Source organism: Anguilla anguilla, chromosome 13, assembly GCF_013347855.1.
Source record: "Anguilla anguilla isolate fAngAng1 chromosome 13, fAngAng1.pri, whole genome shotgun sequence".
NCBI classification, from domain to species: domain Eukaryota; kingdom Metazoa; phylum Chordata; class Actinopteri; order Anguilliformes; family Anguillidae; genus Anguilla; species Anguilla anguilla.
In genome coordinates this window covers 38,276,983-38,300,854 of record NC_049213.1, presented here as the reverse complement: position 1 = coordinate 38,300,854, position 23,872 = coordinate 38,276,983, and the positions used below count along the sequence as shown (strand labels likewise).

Genomic DNA, 23,872 nt, shown 5'->3' with positions numbered 1-23,872 from the left:
TGTATTTTGATTTGTTTTGGCCATATTTCTGTTCGTGACACTGCTTCTGTGAATCTGTAGTTGTGACTATTTCTCATTTGTTTTAGCTGACCAGTGAAGAGAAAAACATCTCGCTTAGGACCAGTGCAGATGGCTGTGATCGCAAAGGAAAGAGTGAGGATTTCATGTAATGTAGGAAAAGGTCATCCCATGGTTTCTGAGATGACTGTACTGTATGTGCACCCAGAACACTGATCTCTGACTACATGGCTTACCTTTAGACTGCATGCATGTGCTTCATTTCATTTCATGAGCTTTTTTTTTTTTACTACTTACGACATAGCTGTGAAATTATAAGGCATTCAAGCCTTGATATGTTAACCTTTATTCTTCAAATGTTCAGTTTGATTTCATCCTAATTATTTGTTTCTTTCATTTTCACCATATGTGTTATATTCTTTCATAATGACTGGAGAAATTTAATTAAGATTCCAACCTGCAAGTAACAGAAAGCTTGCTGATGTTTTTCTTGCCCAAACATGTAAAAAGCATGTCAAAAACCTAAGTAATGTGTTTTTCAATGATGTGAATTACTCTGCATTCTAATGGTAACATTTGGAATACTGATGATTGCCAAGTATAATTTTTTTTATGTAGAAGCACACAATACTATACAAAATGCATCACTCAGAGCTGTACTTCCTTCAGAAAACATTAGGTGGCGCCACTGGTCTAGAACAGAAAATACTGCTATTTTAAACTTGATTGGACTTATTTAATCGAATTGACAAACCTATACATGCTTGTATTTCATCGATATTGATAGACTTGGTTACAGAAAATATACATTTATAATTCAATTTAAGATTGAGGAACTGCATATTGTATATCAAAACATTGTTTTATTAATGTGAAAATATACTGGGAAGATCATATTACCTGTTGAAAGCTTTTTAATGCTCTTAAGAGGAAAAATTATAATAGCCAAAAATGAACTTGAGCAAAGCAGGGGTCACTTTCAGATATGAAAGACAACAAACATATTTTATTGTGCCCATATGCTATGGATTGGCCCTGTTTTTTTTCTTTCATTAAGTGAAAAATTCACTTCAGTTAGGTGAAATGGAAGCCTTTGTGGTTCATGCCGCAGTTTAATGTTAGCCAGACAGGACCCAAAAAAGTCACCAGTTCTAGCTTTACTAGAGGCAACCACGGTACAGCTTACGTCTCGCACACGTGACACTCCACGCGTTGCTGTCAAAACGAAAGCAAAAGCCAAAGAAAAAAATGCGCTTAACAAAAGCAGGGAAATCAGCTGTAGGTGATGGCTTCCGCAGCGCGTCTACAGACGGGCTTCTGACATTTCGTCTTCCCTATCGAGTTACTAAAGTAGCGCAATTTACTCGCGGAAGTATTTTCCCGATATGGTAATAGAAATTACTATAAATTTACTGGTAGAACATTTCGACACGGTAGGAAGAGTCTCCAGCAATCGTCCGAGTGCGTGTGGGACTTGGCTAGAAACTGGGGAAAAAGCAATGTCGTCTAGTTACCGTGGAATACCTCTCGGTTGCGAGGCGAGCTGCCTTTTTAAAGATAGCCGGCGTCTTGTACAAAACCGCGGCACGCGCGGCTTGTTTCACTTGTCTGGTGCGGCTGGGTGTCTGCCTGCGTGCGCACGCAGCTGTGCTGAGGCGTTCCGGCAATGTCCAGAGCGCTGTAGCGTCAGCAGGGGGCGGTGTTTGCTGGTGTGAAACGGGAAGTGGGTGGTGTGGTGTGATGGAGAGCTGAGCGCCGACCGGCGACCATAAACGGCATACGGAACTATTCAGTGACAATGGACTTAGCAAAGTTTTGTGCGTTATGACACTAAACTATGCTATCTGCAGAGAGAACGCAATAATGTAAAATGTTGTCGCTCTGGATACGAGCGTCTGCTAAATGCCTGCAATGTAATATTCAGTACTCTTATAAATAAGGTGTAGGCCTGATTTTGAATGATACATGTGGTGTGAAATTATGGTATGTGTTTGAAATATTGATGGCGGTGGGCTATTTGGTTAAAAAAACTTATCAATGGACTTCAGTTAATGGATTACTAAACTGAATGATTGATGTAGATATTTTCTGCAGTCTTCCAGACTTGCTGCTGCCAGAGGTAGCAAGGGGAGAGCAAGGGAGGGTGGTGGAGAGTGGCAGGCGCAGGGAAAGTGAAAATTTCTGCAAATGTCTTCAACTAGCACATAGTATATATTGTATACTATTTTACACCTCTAAACACCCATAATATCATTTGGTAACCAAGTGTCCTTTTTGAGTCTCCAAATGGCCTTTTTGGAAACCTGCCTAGACATAGCTTAGGAAAAAAACAATGCAGAATTCAAATTTTTGGTGTTATTCAATTTTGAACCAGGATTTGCCCAATGCTGTGGCTGTGGCTTCATTGTATTTTTAAACCCACCAGGCATTTGTATCCATTCCACAACAAAATAAAATAAAAAAATCATCTTTTAGGTGAGAAAAAACTTCCACTTCCACTGGTGAGCATCTATAACTTTCTCTCAGATGTATTGTTTATTTATAGCTATTCTGTCTCTTTGAAAACAAGCTCCCAAGGGTTACCTTTCAGTAGAGCCAGGATTATGCCTGTAGTCAAAAGGGCTCAAGGATAGTAGCCATTTTATTGTGGGCATGTCATTTTCAGACTTGTGATATAAAAAGGTGTGATGCAGAAGGGGTTATACTGCTCTGTATTCTCCCTTGTATCTCATTTCCTGTCTCTAACTGCACGCTTGTCTCATGTGCAGATCATGGTCTTCATTACTTTCTCCTCTCATTGTGTAGTCACATTGCTGCATGTTCATAACCACAACATAATAAATAATTGAAAACAAGCAAGCAAACAAACAAATAAATAAATGCATAAATAAATATAAAAATTCCAGAAAGGTATTCACTTTAAATGTGGGAATGTGCAGGTTTGTGTCTGTGAGTTCTTTAGAAGTGTTTTTTTTACGTGGTTCATGAGAGGTGACTTTAAACACACCAGTGTCTGATCACAGCTCTATTAAAAGAATGAGACACATCCGCTAACAAAACCATCCAGCGCCGCAGGGCTGTACCTGTTTGAGAAAGAGCAGGGGAGAGAATGGTCAACATGCATGAGTTCACCACAGCAATAGGTGAGTTTTTCATTCTGTCTTTGTTATAGTGAATTAAAACAAGAAGGAATCACACTCAGAATCAGAATAACATTGTGAATGATGCATTCTAGGTGTGAATGAGTCACCATGCATCACTGTGTGAATAAGAACATTGTCATGTTCTGTGGAAGTAATATAATTTAGCCAGAAAGTACATTTCTTTCTCATTTTTTGAACACAACCTGTTACATGTTTATGAAGTACTAATAACATGGCAAACTGGAGTGGATGGTATGGCTTCACCATCAAAATAACTATGCTGAACGCTGCCTCTCACTCCTACTTACAAATATTACCCTCTGTTCCCTTATATACATCAAGGACACAAGGAGGCTTTGGGCATTTCTTTTGTTTCTCTCCTGTTTTTGTGTTTCTGTGCACTGCATTTGTGCTGCTGATTTGCTTTATTAATTTTTTTCCCTCCAGTTGGACTGGTTGTCCTGATGTTCTTTGTACAAGAGGCAGGCAAGTATTTTTATTATTCACGTGCATCTTATTCATACTGCTTTATCCATAAAGTGCATTTTATGGGAAACAAAGGGAATATTGAACAAAACAGAAGGTTCTAGCTTATTAATTTTACATTGTGCTTACACTACAAACTCAGCATCTGCTGTATCTTCGTGTCCCTCAAATATGAGCAAGTTTTCTTTGGCACGTGTTATTTTAATAAAACATTCTAATTTGAAACTAACTTTACTGCTCTAACATGAATTCATGCTCTGTTTATCAATACCAGCAATTAAGGCTGCAAGTAAAGTTTCTGAAATTGTACGCTGTCCAGCAGTGGAAATGAGTACACAATCCCGGCTCTAAATCAGTCACACAGTGGAATATACTCCTGCAGAGGGAGAAAACCAGGAAGAGATGTTTGACCTATATTAATGCTTATGTAAAAGTTCAATAATTAATATCCAGCATTTGCAAATTATTTTTTGTTACCTTTGTAATATTGTATAGAAAGTTGTCGACCTACAGGCATCAGCAATATATAAAAAGCAGGTATTCCTGTGACTCCATCTTCATCTTGCACTTTGTGTCCTGGTTTGTCCAGCTCTCCCAGGCGTGGTTCTGACTCTACAGACTGGATGGACATACGTCTTTATCAGAGAGAGAGCGACTCTGCACTGTGTCATTCAGGACCACTCTGCTGTGTGGATGCATAAATGGTACAGAGATGGACGAGAACTTCCTGTGGGCACAGCTGAGGACACCTATGAGATCCTGTCTGCTGTTCAGTCAGACTCAGGAACATACACATGTAAAGGACAGCATAAGGAAAGAGTACTGTACACTGGCAGCAGCAACGCGATCACAATCAAAGTTAATGGTAAGCTGTCATTTATTACATAAAAATACAAATTTAATAATTGAAATTCATTATTTACTACAACTAAAATGAAATAAATCATAGTGGCATTTTAACACAAACATGCCTCCGACATTAACAAAAACAAAAAGTAATAGTTTTAAAACGAAATAATGTCAGCACACTAGGACAGAAAGCATCATGTATTAGTGACTGAAAAGGAAGTTGGTTTGTCAGACTGTCATCATTTTGGTGCCTGTTCACATTGATGCTCCTAAAGTGTAACCACATTCTATTTGTACACACTGCAGTTGAAGGTGCACATTGGCCTCGATTCAGACTTTGCTCAAACTTAATTTTGACTTACAATTAAATGAAGGCTTTCATTTTTCCTTAATAAACACACTTTTACTCATTCAGAAATGATCAAAGTTTACTTATCAATTTTTGATTGTGAATGAAAGCCAGCATTTGCAGCATTGCATTTGTAAGTTAAGGGCAAAATTAAAATGGAAATGTAGTTCATATCTTTCTTAATAATCTGTAATATGCATGTGCAGCTCTTCCAGTTCACTATTTTTGCATGCCTTATTATCCTCTTGTGACTGTAAAACTGGCACAGAGACAGGTGGAGCTTCATTATAACTAATTTTGTTAATATCTTGACACTTAGTAGATGCTACTAACCAAGGAACTTTGCTAAATTAAAACTTTACACTGGAAAATGAACATTTTATGTCAGCTTAGAAATTTTCACTGATTTATGAATACATGTACCAGGAAAATTCCTGAACCCCTGCTGAAAAGATTGAATTAAGAAAAAAAGAATATCTGAGGAAGTGAAGTTCTTTGTCCCAGTGCTGGGTATGATTGTGTCCTGTACTGGCAGCTCCACCGCCTGCTGTGCTATCCCTGAACCCTGCATGGAGGAAGTTCTACCCCACTGAGAAAGTGACTCTCAAATGTGAGATTAAGTTCATTCAGACTGAGTGGAGTTATCTGTGGTACAGAGATGGAGCCTCTATGAACAGTGTGCCCTCCAGAGGAAATGAGTACACAATCCCGGCTCTAAATCAGTCACATAGTGGACGATACTCCTGCAAAGGAGCAATACCAGGAAGAGATGTTTACACTGAAAAGAGCAAAAATTTGACCCTGACTGTAGATGGTGAGTAATGTTGCTGTGCTGTGAAAACAACACAGACCTATATTTATGTTAATTTATACGTACCATGATTCTCATGTGCCTATTCGTCTTAGTTTTGACTTCTTAGGTTGGTTATTTTTTTTTTTTTTTTTTTGTAAAGCACCCTGGGATGTACGCATGAAGAGCACTATATAAGAGCTTATTGTATTTTATTGTATTGTATGGTCTGGGTGAATGCTGGGTGAGCAATCATCTGTTACCCAACAAGTAACTTTATTATATGGTGAGTTATGGTTTGTGCAGTCCTGTTTATAATAGCAAGTGTCTTAATGTTACTCTGGTTTTCTAGTGTTTTTCCTGCGGGTGACATTATACCTGTTTTGTAGGGGAGGCCCCCAAACTCCTGCTGACTCTGGACCCCCCCAGTGGAGAGATCTTCACAGGAGATAGGGTGACCCTGAGCTGCAGGGTTGGCACTGATCCTGCTGGCTGGGAGTATCTGTGGTACAAAGAAACACAGGGAGCAGCACTGACCAGCACTGACTCCAGCAGCACTGACGGGTCCAGTTACACCATCCTCTCTGCTGCAGTTTCACATGGTGGAGAGTACTGGTGCCGAGCAGGGAGAGGGAGCCCCACTGTCTACACACCGTACAGTGACTCTCTCCAGCTCAGCATAACTGGTAACATAAGAAATACATTTTGCTGCTTTATTTCTCAGTCTAGTATATGATAAAGCAAATAATTCTGAAATGTTCTATACGGTATATGACCAAAAGTATCTGGACACTCTTTGGTCTGGGGATGTTTTTAATTGTTTGGGCTAGGCCGCTTAGTTCTAGTGAAGGCTAATTTTAATTCTACAGAATACAATCACATTCTAGACTATTCTGTGCTTCTCCTACACTATTGGGGAAGTGAATACAGCAGTGAATATAAATGCAGAGGAAACAGAACAGGCCAACCGTCTTACACAGAGTTCAGCGAAGGATTTAGAGCACACAACATTGGTGAGTTCCACTCCTTTTGTCAGGCTATTAATGAAATGTGCCTCACCCAAGACCACTTCCTCCACCACCCTCCAAGCGCTCGTGGTGAGCACAGCGTATGAAAGGAAATCACGCTATCTTGTTTGCAATAGACTCAGTCAGTACTCCACAGTGCACCATGGTATTTTGAGCTTAAGGATAAGCAGTCGAAGCCAATCCATGCAGCTAATGCAGCCAATGTAGTTCAGCCATTACAGGTCATAATGCTGGTCATTTATAATGAGTTGCATGATTTGGGGTCCCTCCCTTTGTTTTGTGTTCCCTTGTCTGTCAGGCCTAAAGTGGAAAGTTTTGGTTTCTGTGGCCAGCTCAGTCTTGCTCGGACTCATCCTCACAGTCTTGGGCTGTGTTTGCCTGAGAAAGAAAAGGAAGTTGGGTGAGTGTGAATTGTGCTACCAGCTCAATGCTTTTCTTTTACATTACACGCATTTACCACAGCAATGTACAGAACTCTTGCATTTTCACATAGTACCCATTTATACAGCTGGATTCCATACTAAAGCAATCCATGTTAAGTGCGTTGATCAAGGGTACCTTTGGCAGTGTGGTACTTTGGAATCAAACCTGCAAGTTTACAAGTGGAGCTCCTTCCCCATGGTACTACACTGCTGCTCTGTTCACTGTTCCACATTGGTCAACACGTTGTGGAGAGTCCTCATTCAAATGACTTGGTTTTATATTGAGCACAGGAAATGTTGGAGTAGGGAAAATGTGCAATATGGGCTACAGACAGTATTATCTGAAGTACTGAACGTATTGTTTAAAGATGTATAGAAACAAAAATACAGAAAACTAACATTGTTTAAATTAACTGACTGCCTCTATCCCATGTGTGTGTGTATTCCACTGTGTTAAACAGCTTACAAGATGACACCACAGAATGACATGTTTCTGTCAAAGCCACCCACAGGTGAGAAATTTACTGTTTTCATTTCCCCTTGTTAATATTTCTGACCTCTTAGTGAGTCATTTAGTGCTGTGAATGTCTTTGTCTCACAGGAGACCCTTAAAAGATGAAGTCTGTCCACCCATCTAATCTTCACCGGAGAACCTACTTATTGAATATCGTACTTACCTTTACAGACCACAATACCTTTGTCAGACCACACTTAGAGTATTGTGTGCAGTTCTGGGGACTGTGCTAGAACAAAGATATAAAGGAAATGGTTCAGAGAAGGGCAACCAAATTGGTTCCTGATATGAAAGACCAAAGCTAGAACGAGGGGGTATAAATGGAAATTAGCAAAAGCCAACTAACGCACAGACAATTGAAAGTGTTTTTTCATACAGGCAGTAAATAGTCACTGTGTGGAATGGCTTGCCGTGTCATGTAGTAGTGGCAGAAACTCTGGGGGTTCTCAAGGCCAGGTTTGATATGGTGCTAGATGCCATCTAGTTTGTAGGTAACCCGAGCATCAAGTACACTTTAGTGGTAGGAAAATGGCGAACACTGTTGGGCTGAATGGCCAGTTATGTTATGTTACTTTTTCTCTGCCTTACAATATGTATTTCAGAAAACCTGTGTGGAGACCTTGAACATTTCAGTAATGAAGAACAATCCACTGAAGCAAAAGGTATTTCCTAATTTATGATGTATTGTTAGACCATTTTGTTGAAAAAGGTCTTTTCATAATGAACTTTTACTTCAGGTTCTGATACCACAAATCCTTCTGAGCATAGATATTGTTTTCTGTTTGGAATGAAAATCCAACAATGACAAAAAAAGTCCTTGTCCCTCATTCACCTTTGAGTACACAATTATAAAATAAATTTGGATTTCATGTGTTTTTTTGATAAATTAGTATTTATATGCAAAAAGGTATTACTGAATTCAATTAATTTTTACAGCATACCAGTAAATTGACCATTAAGTCTGTAATTTAGTGCATTTTTCTCAGAAGTTTTTGTTATTTAATTCATTATATTTATATTGTATTTGTAGCTGCTTGCAGCATTGAACTTTATTCTATTCTGGACCTGAAAAAGAAGACTGAAGGTACTATCTTTATCCAATTCTTTCTTTGTTTTCATTTTATTTTTAATTGATGCTAATTCATAATGTATGTAAAAAAAATTTAATGCATTATCATTATCTGTAGATGCATGACTATGTGACTTGGTTGCCTGAATACATTGTTACATTTTGATATATGCCAGTTCAATGAGTTTGCTTCCATAATGACTGACACTTATGTCAACATGTATATTCATTAATACTTTTTCACATCTCTTGTTTGCTTACATAGTACTCCCACCAAAACAGAATTCAGAAGATCTCACATCATTCAAAGGTACTGCGATGCACTGTAAACTTGGCTTGGCTGTATTTTGATGATTTGGTTTGCCCATATTTCTGTTTGTGATATTGCTTCTCTGAATCTGTAGTTGTGACTATTTCTCATTTGTTTTAGATGGGCAGTGAAGAGGAAAATCATCTCACTCAGGACCAGCGCAGATGGCTGTGATCGCAAAGGAAAGAATGAGGATTTTATGTAATGAAGGAAAATGTCATTTTCATACATTAAATAAAAGATGTATCACTAAAGCACTGATCCCAGAGTACACGGCTTACCTTTATGTTGGATACATGTGCTTGATTTTATTTCAGCTTAAAAGCTTTTATTTGTGCTTTTTTTATTTATATCTTACGACATACATAGTTTGATTGTATCCTAATTTTTATTTTTTCTTAAATTTTAGCCATATGTGTGATATTCTTTGAAAAAAGGCAGGAGAAATTTAATCTAAATTTTAACCCCCAGGTAACTGAAATCTTGCCGATGTTTTTCTTGCCCAATGCATCTAAAGGTTTTTGTCAAGCTAAATCAATGTGTTTTTTTAATGGTGTAAATTACTCTGCATTCTAGTAGTAATATTCAGAATACTGATGATCACCTATGTAAGAAAACCCCTCAGATACACCAAACAGGTCACCAACAGAACTTATAATATCAAGGTCGCCAACTGTAAGAAACCCCTCCGCAAACCAAACAGCGGAAGTAACTGAGTGGCAAAGGAATTCATGTAGTTTTACTGCAACGGGATTAATTTAATGTTATCTTGATTATATAGTGTTTTAACCTTTCCTCTGGGCTAACGGTTAGGTATAGACGAAGTAGACTGTTGTCCGCCAGTAGTGTGGCTCAATACAGTTCGCTGTCTATCATGGTTGACGTGGAGGTGACTTGCTTGTGTAGCCTGCATAAATACATTGTGTATCCTGCTATGACACTAGTGTACAGGTGAGTGACTGCAGGGTGCACATATCCTGGGATCTAAGTGTCAGAACCTTAAAACGGCTGGGTGTGCAGTGGTAAGAGTCAAAGAGGCATTCCAGGTTAAAATAAATTCAGTTTATTGTTTAGTAATAATAACAATATTCAATTGTGCAAAATGTGAGTGGTGAAATGTCTATACGCATATGCACAGGAGACTGTTGACAAGTCTCTCTGAACCATTGCACTTCTCTCTTTATATAAATAGATATATACTACAGGCCTATTTATAAATGACCTTTTATAGTTAAGGTCTTAGAAAAAGTGAAAATGTGGTTGCTAAGCAGCTAACAGCTGTCTTTGGTGAGCACAACATTTTAGAGAAGTTTCAGTCTGGCTTCCGTCGGTTGCACTCAACAGAAACAGCTCTTCTCAGAGTATCAAATGATCTGCTAATGAAGGGTGATGCAGGAGAATGTTCTGTATTGGTTCTGTTAGGTCTCAGTTCTGCTTTTGATACGGTGTACCCACCGTATTTTTATTGAGAGGCTCAGGCAGTGGGTGGGTATTTCTGGATCAGCTTTGGATTGGTTTTCCTCGTACCTGTCGGACAGGACTTTCTCGGTTACAGTCCATAATTATGTCTCATCAGCTGAATCTCTTTTTTGTGGTGTTCCCCAAGGTTCTGTCCTAGGCCCGCTGCTGTTTATATTGTACTTGCTTCCTCTCGGGCAGATAATAAGCAATTTTAATGATGTCTCCTTCTATTGTTATGCGGACGATATTCAATTATACTTTTCGTTTAAGCCTCAAAATGTTTCAAGACTGGCTGTTCTACTGAATTGCCTCGACTCTGAAAAAGATTGGATGGCAGGCAATTATATTAAATAAATACAGAAAAAATAGAAGTTCTTATTTCTGCCCCAGATGGCGTTGTCCCGAAGGTGATGGAATGTCTTGGCTCTTTATCCGCTGCTGTTAAACCCCCACCCTCTGTAATCTAGGCATTTCTATGGGCTAGGCATTGAGTTTTGACCAGCATGTAAATTGCTTGGTTCGCTCCTGCTTCTACCAGCTGAGAAACATTGCCAAACTCAGGCCCATTGTCTCCACAGCTGGGTTGGAGATGATTATACATGCATTTATTTCCTCACATCTTGATTACTGCAATTCCCTTTTCACCTGTCTTAGTAAGATATCCCTTCACCGCTTACAACTGGTCCAAAATGCTGCTGCTAAGCTCCTGACCAGGTCCCCCAAAAGGTCTCACGTAATGCCAATCCTGAAATCTCTCCACTGGCTTCCCATCAAATTCAGAATCCATTTCAAGATTCTTGTAATTGTTTACAGAGCCTTGCATGGCTATGCACCTGTCTACATTAAAGAGCTACTGCAGCCATATAAGCCCAGTAGGAATCTAAGGTCCTCTGATCAGGGTTTGTTGGTTATACCTTGCTCCAGGCTCAAAACGAAAGGAGACTGTGCTTTTGAGGTTATAGCTCCGAAACTCTGGGACTCTCTCCCATTGCACTTAAGAATTGTGGACAGGTGGACTCCTTTAAAAAGCAGCTTAAGATCCAAGATAGCCATTTTAAGCCATAGTTAACGTTTTGTTACAGTGTCGGTTGCTATGCCGACGCTGCCAGCCTTGAGACATTGTGTTGCGAGAAAGATTCTACGACAACTCAGCAATTTCTCTGGTTTAACGGGTTATTTTCCAGCCTGAAATGCAATCGTATTAGTAAACAGCTACACATGTAATCTAACTTTCAAGTAGTTGGCTACCTCCCTGTACATGATGTAAATGTTTTTATCAATAAATAATAATAATAATAATAAATGCAATTTTATCCATGGAAATAGCTATACAAAAACGGCAAAATAAATGTCGTGGTGGCGATTGCCGTTGTAGACCTCAGAAGGAAATGTCACTGACTAAAAAAAAAAAAAAAAAAAGTTGGCTCTCTTTATTTTCCAGCGGAATAAACGCCCTGAAGTGAAGCACAACATTACCTACTGATCGTAGATAAGATCGCTGTGAGGCTGCTTTCCATAGAGGATTTCAGCTGCATACTCCCGTATTACTGGAAATGCTGTAGAGGTGGCTAGCTATAAGTGCATATACCAGCGTATGAGTGCTGTGTGCGTTGTCTTGATGGTGGTAGCGTAGCGCTGGCTAGCGCTTTATGCTCTCAGCCCGAGACACTCCAGAAAGCGATTGGTTAATTCTTGGTAAACCCTTGGTAGACATACGCGCCCTGATTGGCTAGTGCCTTCAATTTTCGGTAGCGAACGGGGATTTGATTGGATCTGACTCACGTAGACAGGACCACACGTTGGCCTGAGGTAATACTGCTGTGGCTCCCCGTTTGTGACTTTTGCTAAACATATACATTGAACATTCTGATATAATTTGAATGTCAATAGTGTCAATATTGCTTAAGGGAATAAAGTTATTAACGCCTACTTAGTGACATGTATTAGCTAGCTCGAGAACAGTGGATGATAGAGACGTCTTGTTCACTTTCATGTTTTAAGTAAAATACAAGTAACGTTAATCTACAAATTAAATTAAACTATACCCCCAAAGCAATGTAAAGCATTGAAATAAACTAGATTACGCCTGGGAGGGGAACTGTCAAGAAAGGCTGTTAACATTACAGGTATTTAGCCAACACTTATGCAGAGTGACTTACACAACTTCTTACTTTGCATCTAGTTTTATAGCTGGATATAACGCGTGTATGCAGGTTCGTGTCTGTATATAGTTTTGGACTTTTTCTGTGCGTGGTTTATGAGACGTAGCTTTAACCACACTGATGTTTCCAGCCAATGCCTGACCACAGCTGTATTAAAAGAATGCAACACATCCGCTAACAAAACCAGCCAGCACTGCAGGGCTGTACCTGTTAGAGAAAGAGCAGGGGAGAGAAAGCTCAACATGTATGAGTTCACCACAGAAGCATGTGAGTTTTCCATTCTGTCTTTCTTATCACTGAATTAAAACAAGAAGGATTCACACTCAGAATCAAAATAACATTGTGAATGATGCATTCTAGGTGTGAATGAGTCACTGCGTGATGTATCATTGTGTACATGAGATCAGCATCCTTTTTTTGAACACAACCTGTTACGTGTTTACGAAGTGCGAGTGGAAGGTATGCTGTCTCCCAAGGTAAGGGTAAATGGGGTCCCTGTGAGTAGAAAGTGCTTTTCAAGATTTACAATCGCCCAAAAAGATTTGTTTATTTCGTGGTTGGCGGGGTGCACGAACCGCTGGTGGACGGGGTTTGACAACCGCTCACTTTTTTTAGCCGCCAGCTCCGCCCCGCTGAACGCAAATATAGCACATTTGATCGCGAGCTCCTCGGCCTTTATTTAGCTGTGCGACACTTTCGTTTCCTGCTCGAGGGCCACACATTCACTGCCTTCGTAGACCACAAGCCTTTGGCTCTAGCTATGGCTAAAGCTTCGGACCTCCTGTCAACAAAGCCAGTTAGCGTTCATTTCGGAGTCCACCACGGACATTCAGCGTGTCGCCGAAAAGGACAACGTGGCGGCAGACCGTCTGTCACGATCTACGGCGGGCGCGGTCCATTTAGGTGTAGATTACACTCAGATAGCTGCTGACCAAGCGTCTGACCCCGAAGTGCAGGCGTTACGCACGCCGACCACAGGCCTGCAGCTACAGGATGCGAGTTTCGGTACTTCGTGCCTGCTGCTCCTTTGCGATGTGTCCACTGGCGTCGCGAGACCAGCGGTGCCCTGGGGTTTGGCGGCGGCGTGTTTTCGATGCTTTGCACAACCTGTCCCATCCGGGCCGCCAGGCGTCGCAAACATTAATGTCCGAGAAGTTTGTGTGGCACGGCCTGAAGAAGGATGTCGGTGACTGGGCGAATGCCTGCTTGGCGTGTCAACGTGCTGCGGTTCACAAGCACACCAAGGCTCCTTTAGGTGCCGTTCGCCATCCCTGAAAGGCGTTTTGACCACGAGCTTGGATCAGCTAGCTGCAAGGTGCAAGCTCCGAGCTCGGATCTGCTAGCTACGAGGTGCAAGCTCCAAGCTCGGATCAGCTAGCTACTTTCTTTTTTTCTATTTTTTCCAAATTTTCCTGTTGAGATAATGTCTACACAACATTTCTGTGCCCTTCATATGTACTGGGTTTGCTTTAAGGGTGAATAACTGGAATAGCTAATAAAATGTTATTTTTTTCCCCCGGTAGGCCTTGTTGTCCTGACTGTCTTTGTACAAGAGACAGGCAAGTATTTTCATTATTCATGCACATCTTATTTATTTTATTGTTCTGTACTTTATCCATAAAGAGTCATTCAGAAATTTGTAAGAAAAGACCTTGAAACAAAGAGGAAATTGCGGCTGATCATCATTACAATGTCAGCTACATTGAATTTAGTACACAAATTCACCATCTGCTGGGTTAGACGCTGTGTTTTTGCGGGTGGGAAGCCTGTGAGGGTATGAGTCCTGAGCGCTGCATTAGCGACTCCTACTGATTGGTCAGGGTGCCTGTCCAGCAGGGAGGGCATCTAGGGGAGATAGCATGAACCTCTGCTCGCGTTACTCTCTCCCAGTGAAACTCCTCACTGTCAGATGAAAAGAAGTGGCTGCTGACACCACATGTATCGGAGGAGACCGACAGAGGATAGCGCATCGACTGAGGAATTGGTATGTACGACTAAATTGGGCAGAAAAATGGCACACAAAAAAAAAACAAACCAAAAAACACACGCACAGAAGCAGGGATTTTGATGAATTTTCATTTATTGTAGATTCATTCATCTAAAAAAACATTTTATAATCATTCTGGTGTTTCAGCTCGTCCTCAGGCTGTGCCTACCCTGGAGACTATGATGACATCTTGTGGTAATTTCATAAATAAATTACAACTCTTTTATTTATTTTTTTCATCTGTCCAGTATAAGATGAGGCAAATGTACAGTGGCTCTCTGAAGCTCTACATAACTATTAACAAAATTAAATGTAGTGTTTATTTTCAATCTGCCTAGTATAAGATAAAGCTAAGTTCTTTAATGTTATTGATAGTGTTGATTTCCGAGTTCACTTCTGCTACAAAAAAAATTAAATTAATTATTGTGCCATTATTAAAAACACAAATAGTAGATATTTAAATAGTAAATATATAAAAATATAAATAAGTAAATTATATTTTGAATCATGTTTTTTGCGCATAGATTTATATGAATTATCATGCAATAATTTTAGAATTTAACTGTCAGCATCTGGACTGTAATACATTCTTTTGGCCAAAAGATGGCACCCTTATAGACTTTTGATCTCCTTTTTTTTCTATCTTTGAGAGTGTCTTGGTAATAAGTTGCTGTTTTGTAGCTGTCTTTGCTCAGTCTTTGTCTGGTCTACCTTGAGTAAGTGCTACCTTGTGCTTGCGTTTGTTGGACTGTTGCTGTGCTTGAAAACTTGCTTGTGTTTAGTTTCATTATCTATGAGTGTTTTGTATTTTGAAATTTTTTGTATTTTGAAACTTGTTTCCAAGTTTTTTGGATCGTGTTCTTTGGAACCTAAAGACTGTTGTGCCTGAGTACTTTCTTGTGTATATTTTTTGGAATCCAGTTTTTTTTTGTTCTCTGCTTTTGGGTTCATCAGTCTTTGAGTCTAGCCCAGTGGTAGAGCTCTAGACTCCGACCACAAGGACAAGGGTTAAAATCCTGACCCCGTCCTGATATCAACCATTTCATGATCATTCTGGCTGTGCTAGCCCTGGAGACTGAATAAAGCTATTACATTCTCATATCTTGTGTTTGCTTTCATAGTACCCCCACCAAAAGAGGATCCAGAAGATCTGACAACAAAGGTACTGTGAGGCACTTAACTCTACCTGGGTGTATTTTGATGATTTGTTTTGGCCATATTTCTGTTCGTGACACTGCTTCTGTGAATCTGTAGTTGTGACCATTTCTCATTTGTTTTAGCTGGCCAGTGAAGAGAAAAACATCTCGCCTAGGACCAGTGCAGATGGCTGTGGATCGCAAAGGAAAGAGTGAGGATTTCATGTAATGTAGGAAAAGGTCATCCCATGGTTTCTGAGATGACTGTACTGTATGTGTATCCAGAACATTGATCTCTGACTACATGGCTTACCTTTAGACTGCACTCTCGTGCTTCATTTCATGAGCTTTTTTTTTTTTTTTACCACTTTTTACCACCAAATTATAAGGCATTCAAACCTTGATATGTTAACCTTTATTCTTCAAATGTTAAGTTTGATTTCACACTATTTATTTTTTGCTTTAATTTTCACCATGTGTGTTATTCTTTCATAATGACTGGAGAAATTTTATTAAGATTCTAACCCGCAAGTAACAGAAAGCTTGCTGATGATTTGCTTGCCCAAACATGTAAAAGGTTTTTGACATGCTTAAGTAATGTGTTTTTCAATGGTGTAAATTACTCTGCATTCTAATGGTAACTTTCGGAATACTGATGATTGCCAAGTATAATTTTTTTATGTAGAAGCACACAATACTATACAAAATGCATCACTCAGAGCTGTACTTCCTTCAGAAAACATTAGGTGGCGCCACTGGTCTAGAACAGAAAATACTGCTATTTTAAACTTGATTGGACTTATTTAATCGAATTGACAAACTTATACATGCTTATATTTCATCGATTTTGATAGACTTAGTTACAGAAAATATACATTTATAATTCAACTTAAGATTGAGGAACTACATATTGTATATCAAAACATTGTTTTATTAATGTGAAAATGTACTGGGAAGATCATATTACCTGTTGAAAGCTGTTTAATGCTCTTAAAAGGAAAAATTATAATAGCCAAAAATGAACTTGAGCAAAGCAGGGGTCACTATTTCAGATATGAAAGACAACAAACATATTTTATTGTGCCCAGATGCTATGGATTGGCCCCGTTTTTTCTTTCGATAAGTGAAAAATTCACTTCAGTGAGGTGAAATTGAAGCCTCTGTGGTTCATGCTGCAGTTTAATGTTAGCCAGACAGGACCCAAAAAAGTCACCAGTTCTAGCTTTACTAGAGGAAACCACGGTACAGCTCACGTCCCGCACACGTGACACTCCACGCATTGCTGTCAAAACGAAAGTAAAAGCCAAATAAAAAATGCGTTTAACAAAAGCGATGCCCCGCTGCTTCACAGGGAAATCAGCTGCAGATTCTGTCTTCCCGCAGCGCGTCTACAGCCGGTCTTCTGACATTTCGTTTTCCCTATCGAGTTACGAAAGTAGCGCAGTTTACTCGCGGAAGTATTTTCCCGATATGGTCATAGACATGACTATAAATTAGAACATTTCGACAAGGTAGGCCAAATCGACAGAACACAGGGACAGTCTTGAGCAGCAGCCTTGTCCGAGAGCGAGTGGGTCTTGGCTAGAAACTGGTGAAAAGGCAATGTTGTCTCGTTACCGTGGATTGCCTCTCGGTTGCGAGGCGAGCTACCTTTTTAAAGATAGCCGGCGTCTTGTACAAAACCGCGGCAGGCGCGGCTTGTTTCACTCTCGTCTGGTGCGGCTGGGTGTCTGTCTGCGTGTGCACGCAGCTGTGCTGAGGCGTTCCTGCAATGTCCGGAGCGCTGTAGCGTCAGCAGGGGGCGGTGTTTGCTGGTGTGAAACGGGAAGTGGGTGGTGTGGTGTGATGGAGAGCTGAGCCCCGACCGGCGACCATAAACGGCATACGGAACTATTCAGTGACAATGGACTTAGCAAAGTTTTGTGCGTTATGACACTAAACTATGCTATCTGCAGAGAGAACCCAATAATTCCAAGCGCTCTGGTACAGCCAGTCGTATACGGGCCTGATAAATGTGTACATAAACAGCCTTTGCCTTCACCCCGTGGAGTGGGTTCAGTTGAATTCGTTCAGTTGCATTATGGTTAAATTAAAGCAGCCTGGTAACACGACATACCGTTTGAAAGTGTTAAAACTCACGGTTCTATCTCTATAACCCATTTTACGGTGGCACAGATTTAGCGAAAACGGTCTCTTATCTTCTGACATGTGGGACGCCAAAAAAAGCTTGGGGGTTCCTCACCTTCAGTGCGTTTTGGAAATCCACGGACGACAAGATCACGGTAAAGTCGGTGTCTTTTTCACGAGAAGGATCCACTGAACAAAATCCACAGCAATTTTTCATCCAAAAAACGTGTAGAGGACTTGTTCAGTGAAGGACTTGATTCAGATCTATATCGGTGAGCATCTAAATACATTCTCACAATATATGTATTATTATATGGGCGGCACAATTCCCAGGTAGAACAGTGCCTTTGTTCGCTTGACCAAGGTACTTAACCTGCTTTGCTTCAGTAGCTGTATATCCAGCTGTATGAATGGATGCAATGTAAATGCTATGTAAAATGTAAGTCGCTCGGGATACGAGCGTTTTCTAAATGCCTGCAATGTAATATTCGGTACTCTTATACATAAGGAGTAGGCCTGATTTTGAATGATACATTTGGTGTGAAATTGGTACGTGTTTGACATGTTGATGGGGGTGGGGTATTTGGGGAAAGAAAAGAAAAAACTTTGATCAATGGACTTTAGTTAATGGATTAGTAAAGTAGATAGCTGATGTAGATATTTTCTACAGTCTTCCAGACCTGCTGCTGCCAGAGGTAGCAAGGGGAGAGCAAGGGGAGGGTGGTGGAGAGTGGCAGGCGCAGGTAAAGTGAGAATTTCCGCAAACGTCTTCAACTAGCACATAGTATACAATGTATTTTACATCCATAAACACCCATAATATCATTTGGTAACCAAGTGTCCTTTTTGAGTCTCCAAATGGCCTTTTTGGAAACCTGGCTAGACATAGCTTAGAAAAAAGAAAACAATGCAGAATGCAAATTTTTGGTGGTATTCAATTTTGAACCAGGATTTGCCCAATGGTGTGGCTGTGGCTTCATTGTATTTTTAAACCCATCTGGCATTTGTATCCATTCCACTAAAAAGAATAAAATAATAATCTTTTAGGTGAGAGAAAAAACTTCCACTGTGTATGAGCTTCTATTAGCCTACTTTCTGATTTATTATTTTTTAAGAGCAATTCTGACTCTTGGCAAAGGGTCTCCCAAGGGTTACCTTTCAGCAGAGCCAGGTTTATGCCTGTAGTCAAAAGGGCTCAAGGTAGTAGCCATTTTATTGTGGGCATGTCATTTTCAGACGTGATAAAAAAGGTGTGATGCAGGAGGCGTTATACTGCTCTGTATTCGCCCTTGTATCTAATTTCCTGTCTCTAACTGCACGCCCATCTCGTGTGTAGATCATGGTCTTCATTACTTTCTCCTCTCATTGTGTAGTCACATTGCTGCATGTTCATAACCACAACATAATAAATAATTGAAAACAAGCAAACAAACAAATAAATAAATGCATAAATAAATATAAAAATTCCAGAAAGGTATTCACTTTAAATGTGGGAATGTGCAGGTTTGTGTCTGTGAGTTATTTAGAAGTGTTTTTTTTTACGTGGTTCATGAGAAGTAGCTTTAACCACACCAGTGTCTGATCACAGCTCTATTAAAAGAATGAGACACATCCGCTAACAAAACCATCCAGCGCTGCAGGGCTGTACCTCTTTGAGAAAGAGCAGGGGAGAGAATGGTCAACATGTATGAGTTCACCACAGCAATAGGTGAGTTTTTCATTCTGTCCTTGTTATAGTGAATTGAAACAAGAAGGAATCACGCTCAGAATCAGAATAACATTGTGAATGATGCATTCTAGGTGTGGATGAGTCACCATGCATCACTGTGTGAATAAGTACTAATAAGTACTAATAACATGGCAAACTGGAGTGGATGGTATGCTATCTCCCTAAGTGTAGGTTTATAGGGTCCCCGTGCTTTCAAAGTGCTTTTCAGGCTTCACCATCAAAATAACTATGCTGAACGCTGCCTCATACTCCTACTTACAAATATTACCCCCTGTTCCCTCATATCAAGGACACAAGGAGGCTTTGGGCATTTCTTTTGTTTCTCTCCTGTTTTTGTGTTTCTGTGCACTGCATTTGTGCTGCTGATTTGCTTTATTGGTAAAAAAAAAAAAAAAAAACCCTCATTTTAATTTTTTTCCCTCCAGTTGGACTGGTTGACCTGATGTTCTTTGTACAAGAGGCAGGCAAGTATTTTTATTATTCACGTGCATCTTATTCATACTGATTTATCCATAAAGTGCATTTTATGGGAAACAAAGGGAATATTGAACAAAACAGAAGGTTCTAGCTTATTAATTGTACATTGTGCTTACACTACAAATTCAGCATCTGCTGTATCTTCGTGTCCCTCAAAATATGAGCAAGTTTGCTTTGTTTTATTAAAATAACACGTGCCATTCTAATTTGAAACTAACTTTACTGCTGTAACATGAATTCATGCTCTGTTTATCAATACCAGCAATTAAGGCTGCAAGTAAAGTTTCTGAAATTGCTAATCAATACGTAAACATTGGCTGTCTGTGCGTGGTGGTAATGCTGAATGCTTGTTTTAGGAAGCCATTTCACATCCTTTGTTCTCACTGGGATAATGTTTGTTCTTGAGAGACCAGTGCTCAGGTTGTCCTGACTGCTGATCCGCAGAGGTCAAATGTGTGGTCAGGGGAGACTGTGCGTCTTACCTGTAAGGTCGAGGGTTCAGATCCATCCACCCAATGGGAATATTCCTGGAAGAAGCTAAGAGAAGCTAAAGAGACCACATTCAACTCCTATACTGGAGAAGGGTTCTCTGCTTACACCCTGAGTTGTGTGACTGAGTCTGACAGTGCTCAGTATCGGTGTGAAGCAAAGGTTGAAAATCGCGAGATAATCAGCTAATCACATACTCTGACAGTGACATGTAAGACAATATATTAGCATTTTACTTGCAGAATGATACTTCACTTCAAAGAGATGTATCTTTAGAAAATCATATTTCTGTTTTTTTGATGAGCAACAGAACCTTAAATTCAAAGATGTGAAAATAAATTTTAAAAACTGTAGCGCAAGAGTAGTGTGTATACAGGAGAACAGAAAGAACATGTATTAGTGATTGAAAAGGAAGTGAGTTTGTCAGGCTCTCTCCATTGGGCTGCCTGTTCACACTGATGCTCCTAAAGTGTAACCACATTCTAATTGTGCACACTGCAGTTGAAGGCACATACTGCCCTAGATTCAGTCTTCACTCAAACTTAATTTTGACTAACAATTGAATGAAGGCTTTCATTTTATTTTTTTTAACACACTTTTACACTTTCCGAAATCATCAAAGTTTACGTACCAATTTTGATTGTGACTAAAAGCTAGCATTTTCAGAAATGCATTTGTAAGTTAAGGGCAAAAATAATTGCTTTGTAGTCCATATCTTTCTTAATAATCTGGAATATGCACATGTAGTTCTTCTTGTTACTTCACTGTTTTTAGCACTCTTGTGACTGTAAAATTGGCACAGAGACAGTTGGGGCTTCATTATAACTACTTGTGTTTATATTTCGACAGTGGATTCTATTAACCAGGGCACTTTGCACAATTAATATTTTACACTGGAAAATGAAAATGTATGTCGCCTAAGAAATTTTCACAGATTTATTAATACATGTACCGGGAAGATTCCTGAATGCCTGCTGAAAAAAAGAAAAAAAAATTCTGAGGAGGTGAAGTTCTTTGTCCCAGTGCTGGTTTAATTGTGTCCTGTACTGGCAGCTTCACTGTCTGCTGTGCTAACCCTGAACCCTGCATGGACGAAGTTCTACCCCACTGAGAAAGTGACTCTCAAATGTGAGATTAAGTTAATTCAGACTGAGTGGAGTTATCTGTGGTACAGAGATGGAACCCCTATTAACAGTACGCTCTCCAGCAGTGGAAATGAGTACACAATCCCAGCTCTTGATCAGTCACACAGAGGAAGATACTCCTGCAGAGGAGGAATACCAGGAAGACCTGTTCACAATGAAATGAGCAAAGATGTGACCCTGACTGTAGATGGTGAGTAATGTTGCTGTGCTGTGAATACAACACAGACCTATATTTATGTTAATTTATAGGTACCATGATTCTCATGTGCCTATTCGTCTTAGTTTTGACTTCGTAGGTTGGTTATTTATTTATTTATATTTTTTATTTTTTTTGTAAAGCACCCTGGGATGTACGCATGAAGAGCGCTATATAAGAGCTTATTGTGTTGTATTGTATTTTATTGTATGGTCTGGGTGAATGCTGGGTGAGCAATCATCTGTTACCAAACAAGTAACTTTATTATATGGTGAGTTATGGTTTGTGCAGTCCTGTTTATAATAGCAAGTGTCTTAATGTTACTCTGGTTTTCTAGTGTTTTACCTGCGGGTGAAATTATACCTGTTTTGTAGGGGAGGCCCCCAAACCCCTGCTGGCTGTGGACCCCCCCAGTGGAGAGATCTTCACAGGAGATACAGTGACCCTGAGCTGCAGGGCTGGCACAGATCCTGCTGGCTGGGAGTATCTCTGGTTCAAAGAAACACAGGGAACAGCACTGAACAGCACTGACTCCAGCAGCACTGATGGGTCCAATTACACCATCCACTCTGCTGCAGTTTCACATGGTGGAGAGTACTGCTGCCGAGCAAGGAGAGGGAGAGCTCCTTTCTACACACCGTACAGTGACTCTCTCCAGCTCAACATAACTGGTAACATAATATATACATTTTACTGCTTTTTATCAGTCTAGTATATGATACAGCTAATTATTATGTAATGATATAATGTTACTTTCACAGTTCACCTTCACCTGGTACAACTAAAATAAAATGAATCGTAGTGCCATTACTATACATGCATACAAACACACATGAGCACATGCATGTCTACACACACAGACACACATACAAAAACAAAATAAATATTGTTTTCATTGTACTTGCATACAAGCACACATGCATAAACATTTGTTGTCTGAACATTTTTGCATGCTTTTTTGTATGATCGTAGTTGCCATTTCACTGTAATCAGGGGAACTGGTTTCTCTCTAGGAGCATTGAGTTCTTCCTGTAGTTGTGGTGTAGTTTCATGACAGTTTCTCTTGCTACACAGCACAAGATATTTGTCTTCTGCCTTCTGAGTGTGTACTGAAAACTGCACTTGGAAATCTTAAAGCTGCTTTGCAATTCCTCACTGGGAATAACGTTTTTGCCTCAGTGTTTACTTGACCTTGCACATTTAAGCTTCTTTTTGCAATATTTCTTGCAACTTAATGCCTATTTTACATGCATTACAGGCAAGTAAAATAGGCACTTCTCTCCCACTCCTCCACCTCTGACTGCACAATGATTAGATAGACTTCCAATAATTCATTTAATTGTAATTAAAGCCAAATTAAGAATATTTTAAGAAATGTCATCTCAAAGACTATTTTTAAGTACAAGTCATATTTTTGTGTTATTGTAGATAGAAGTTGAAAAAAAAAGTTTGTACTTGGCATTTTTTATTCAGTTAATGCACACATATTAACTGAATTCTTCTGAACTGCTGAAATTCTTTGTCCCTGAGCTGGGTTTGATTGTGTCCTGTGCTGGCAGCTCCACCGCCTGCTGTGCTAACCCTGAACCCTGCATGGAGGAAGTTCTACCCCACTGAGAAAGTGACTCTCAAATGTGAGATTAAGTTCATTCAGACTGAGTGGAGTTATCTGTGGTACAGAGATGGAGCCTCTATGAACAGTGCGCTCTCCAGAGAAGATGAGTACACAATCCCAGCTCTAAATCAGTCACACAGTGGAAGATACTCCTGCAAAGGAGCAATACCAGGAAGAGCTGTTTACACTGAAATGAGCAAAGATGTGACCCTGACTGTAGATGGTGAGTAATGTTGCTGTGCTGTGAACTACACAGACCTATATTTATGTTAATTTATATGTTCCATGATTCTCATGTGCCTATTCCTCTTAGTTTTGACTTCTTAGGTTGGTTATTTATTTATTTATATTTAAAAAATGTTTTGTAAGG

The 23,872-nt window shown here is 39.8% G+C and overlaps 1 protein-coding gene across 1 annotated transcript in view; it reads left to right on the top strand.

Moving 5' to 3' along the window:
- The window catches only part of LOC118211441 (hemicentin-1-like), a 202,790-nt gene that overhangs the window by 19,460 nt on the left and 159,458 nt on the right, over positions 1-23,872 (top strand). Inside the window, exons 10-12 of the mRNA XM_035388640.1 lie at positions 5,381-5,659; positions 6,025-6,321; positions 23,447-23,725. Coding sequence (XP_035244531.1) covers positions 5,381-5,659; positions 6,025-6,321; positions 23,447-23,725 — 855 coding nt within the window. The remainder of the gene's footprint in view (positions 1-5,380; positions 5,660-6,024; positions 6,322-23,446; positions 23,726-23,872) is intronic.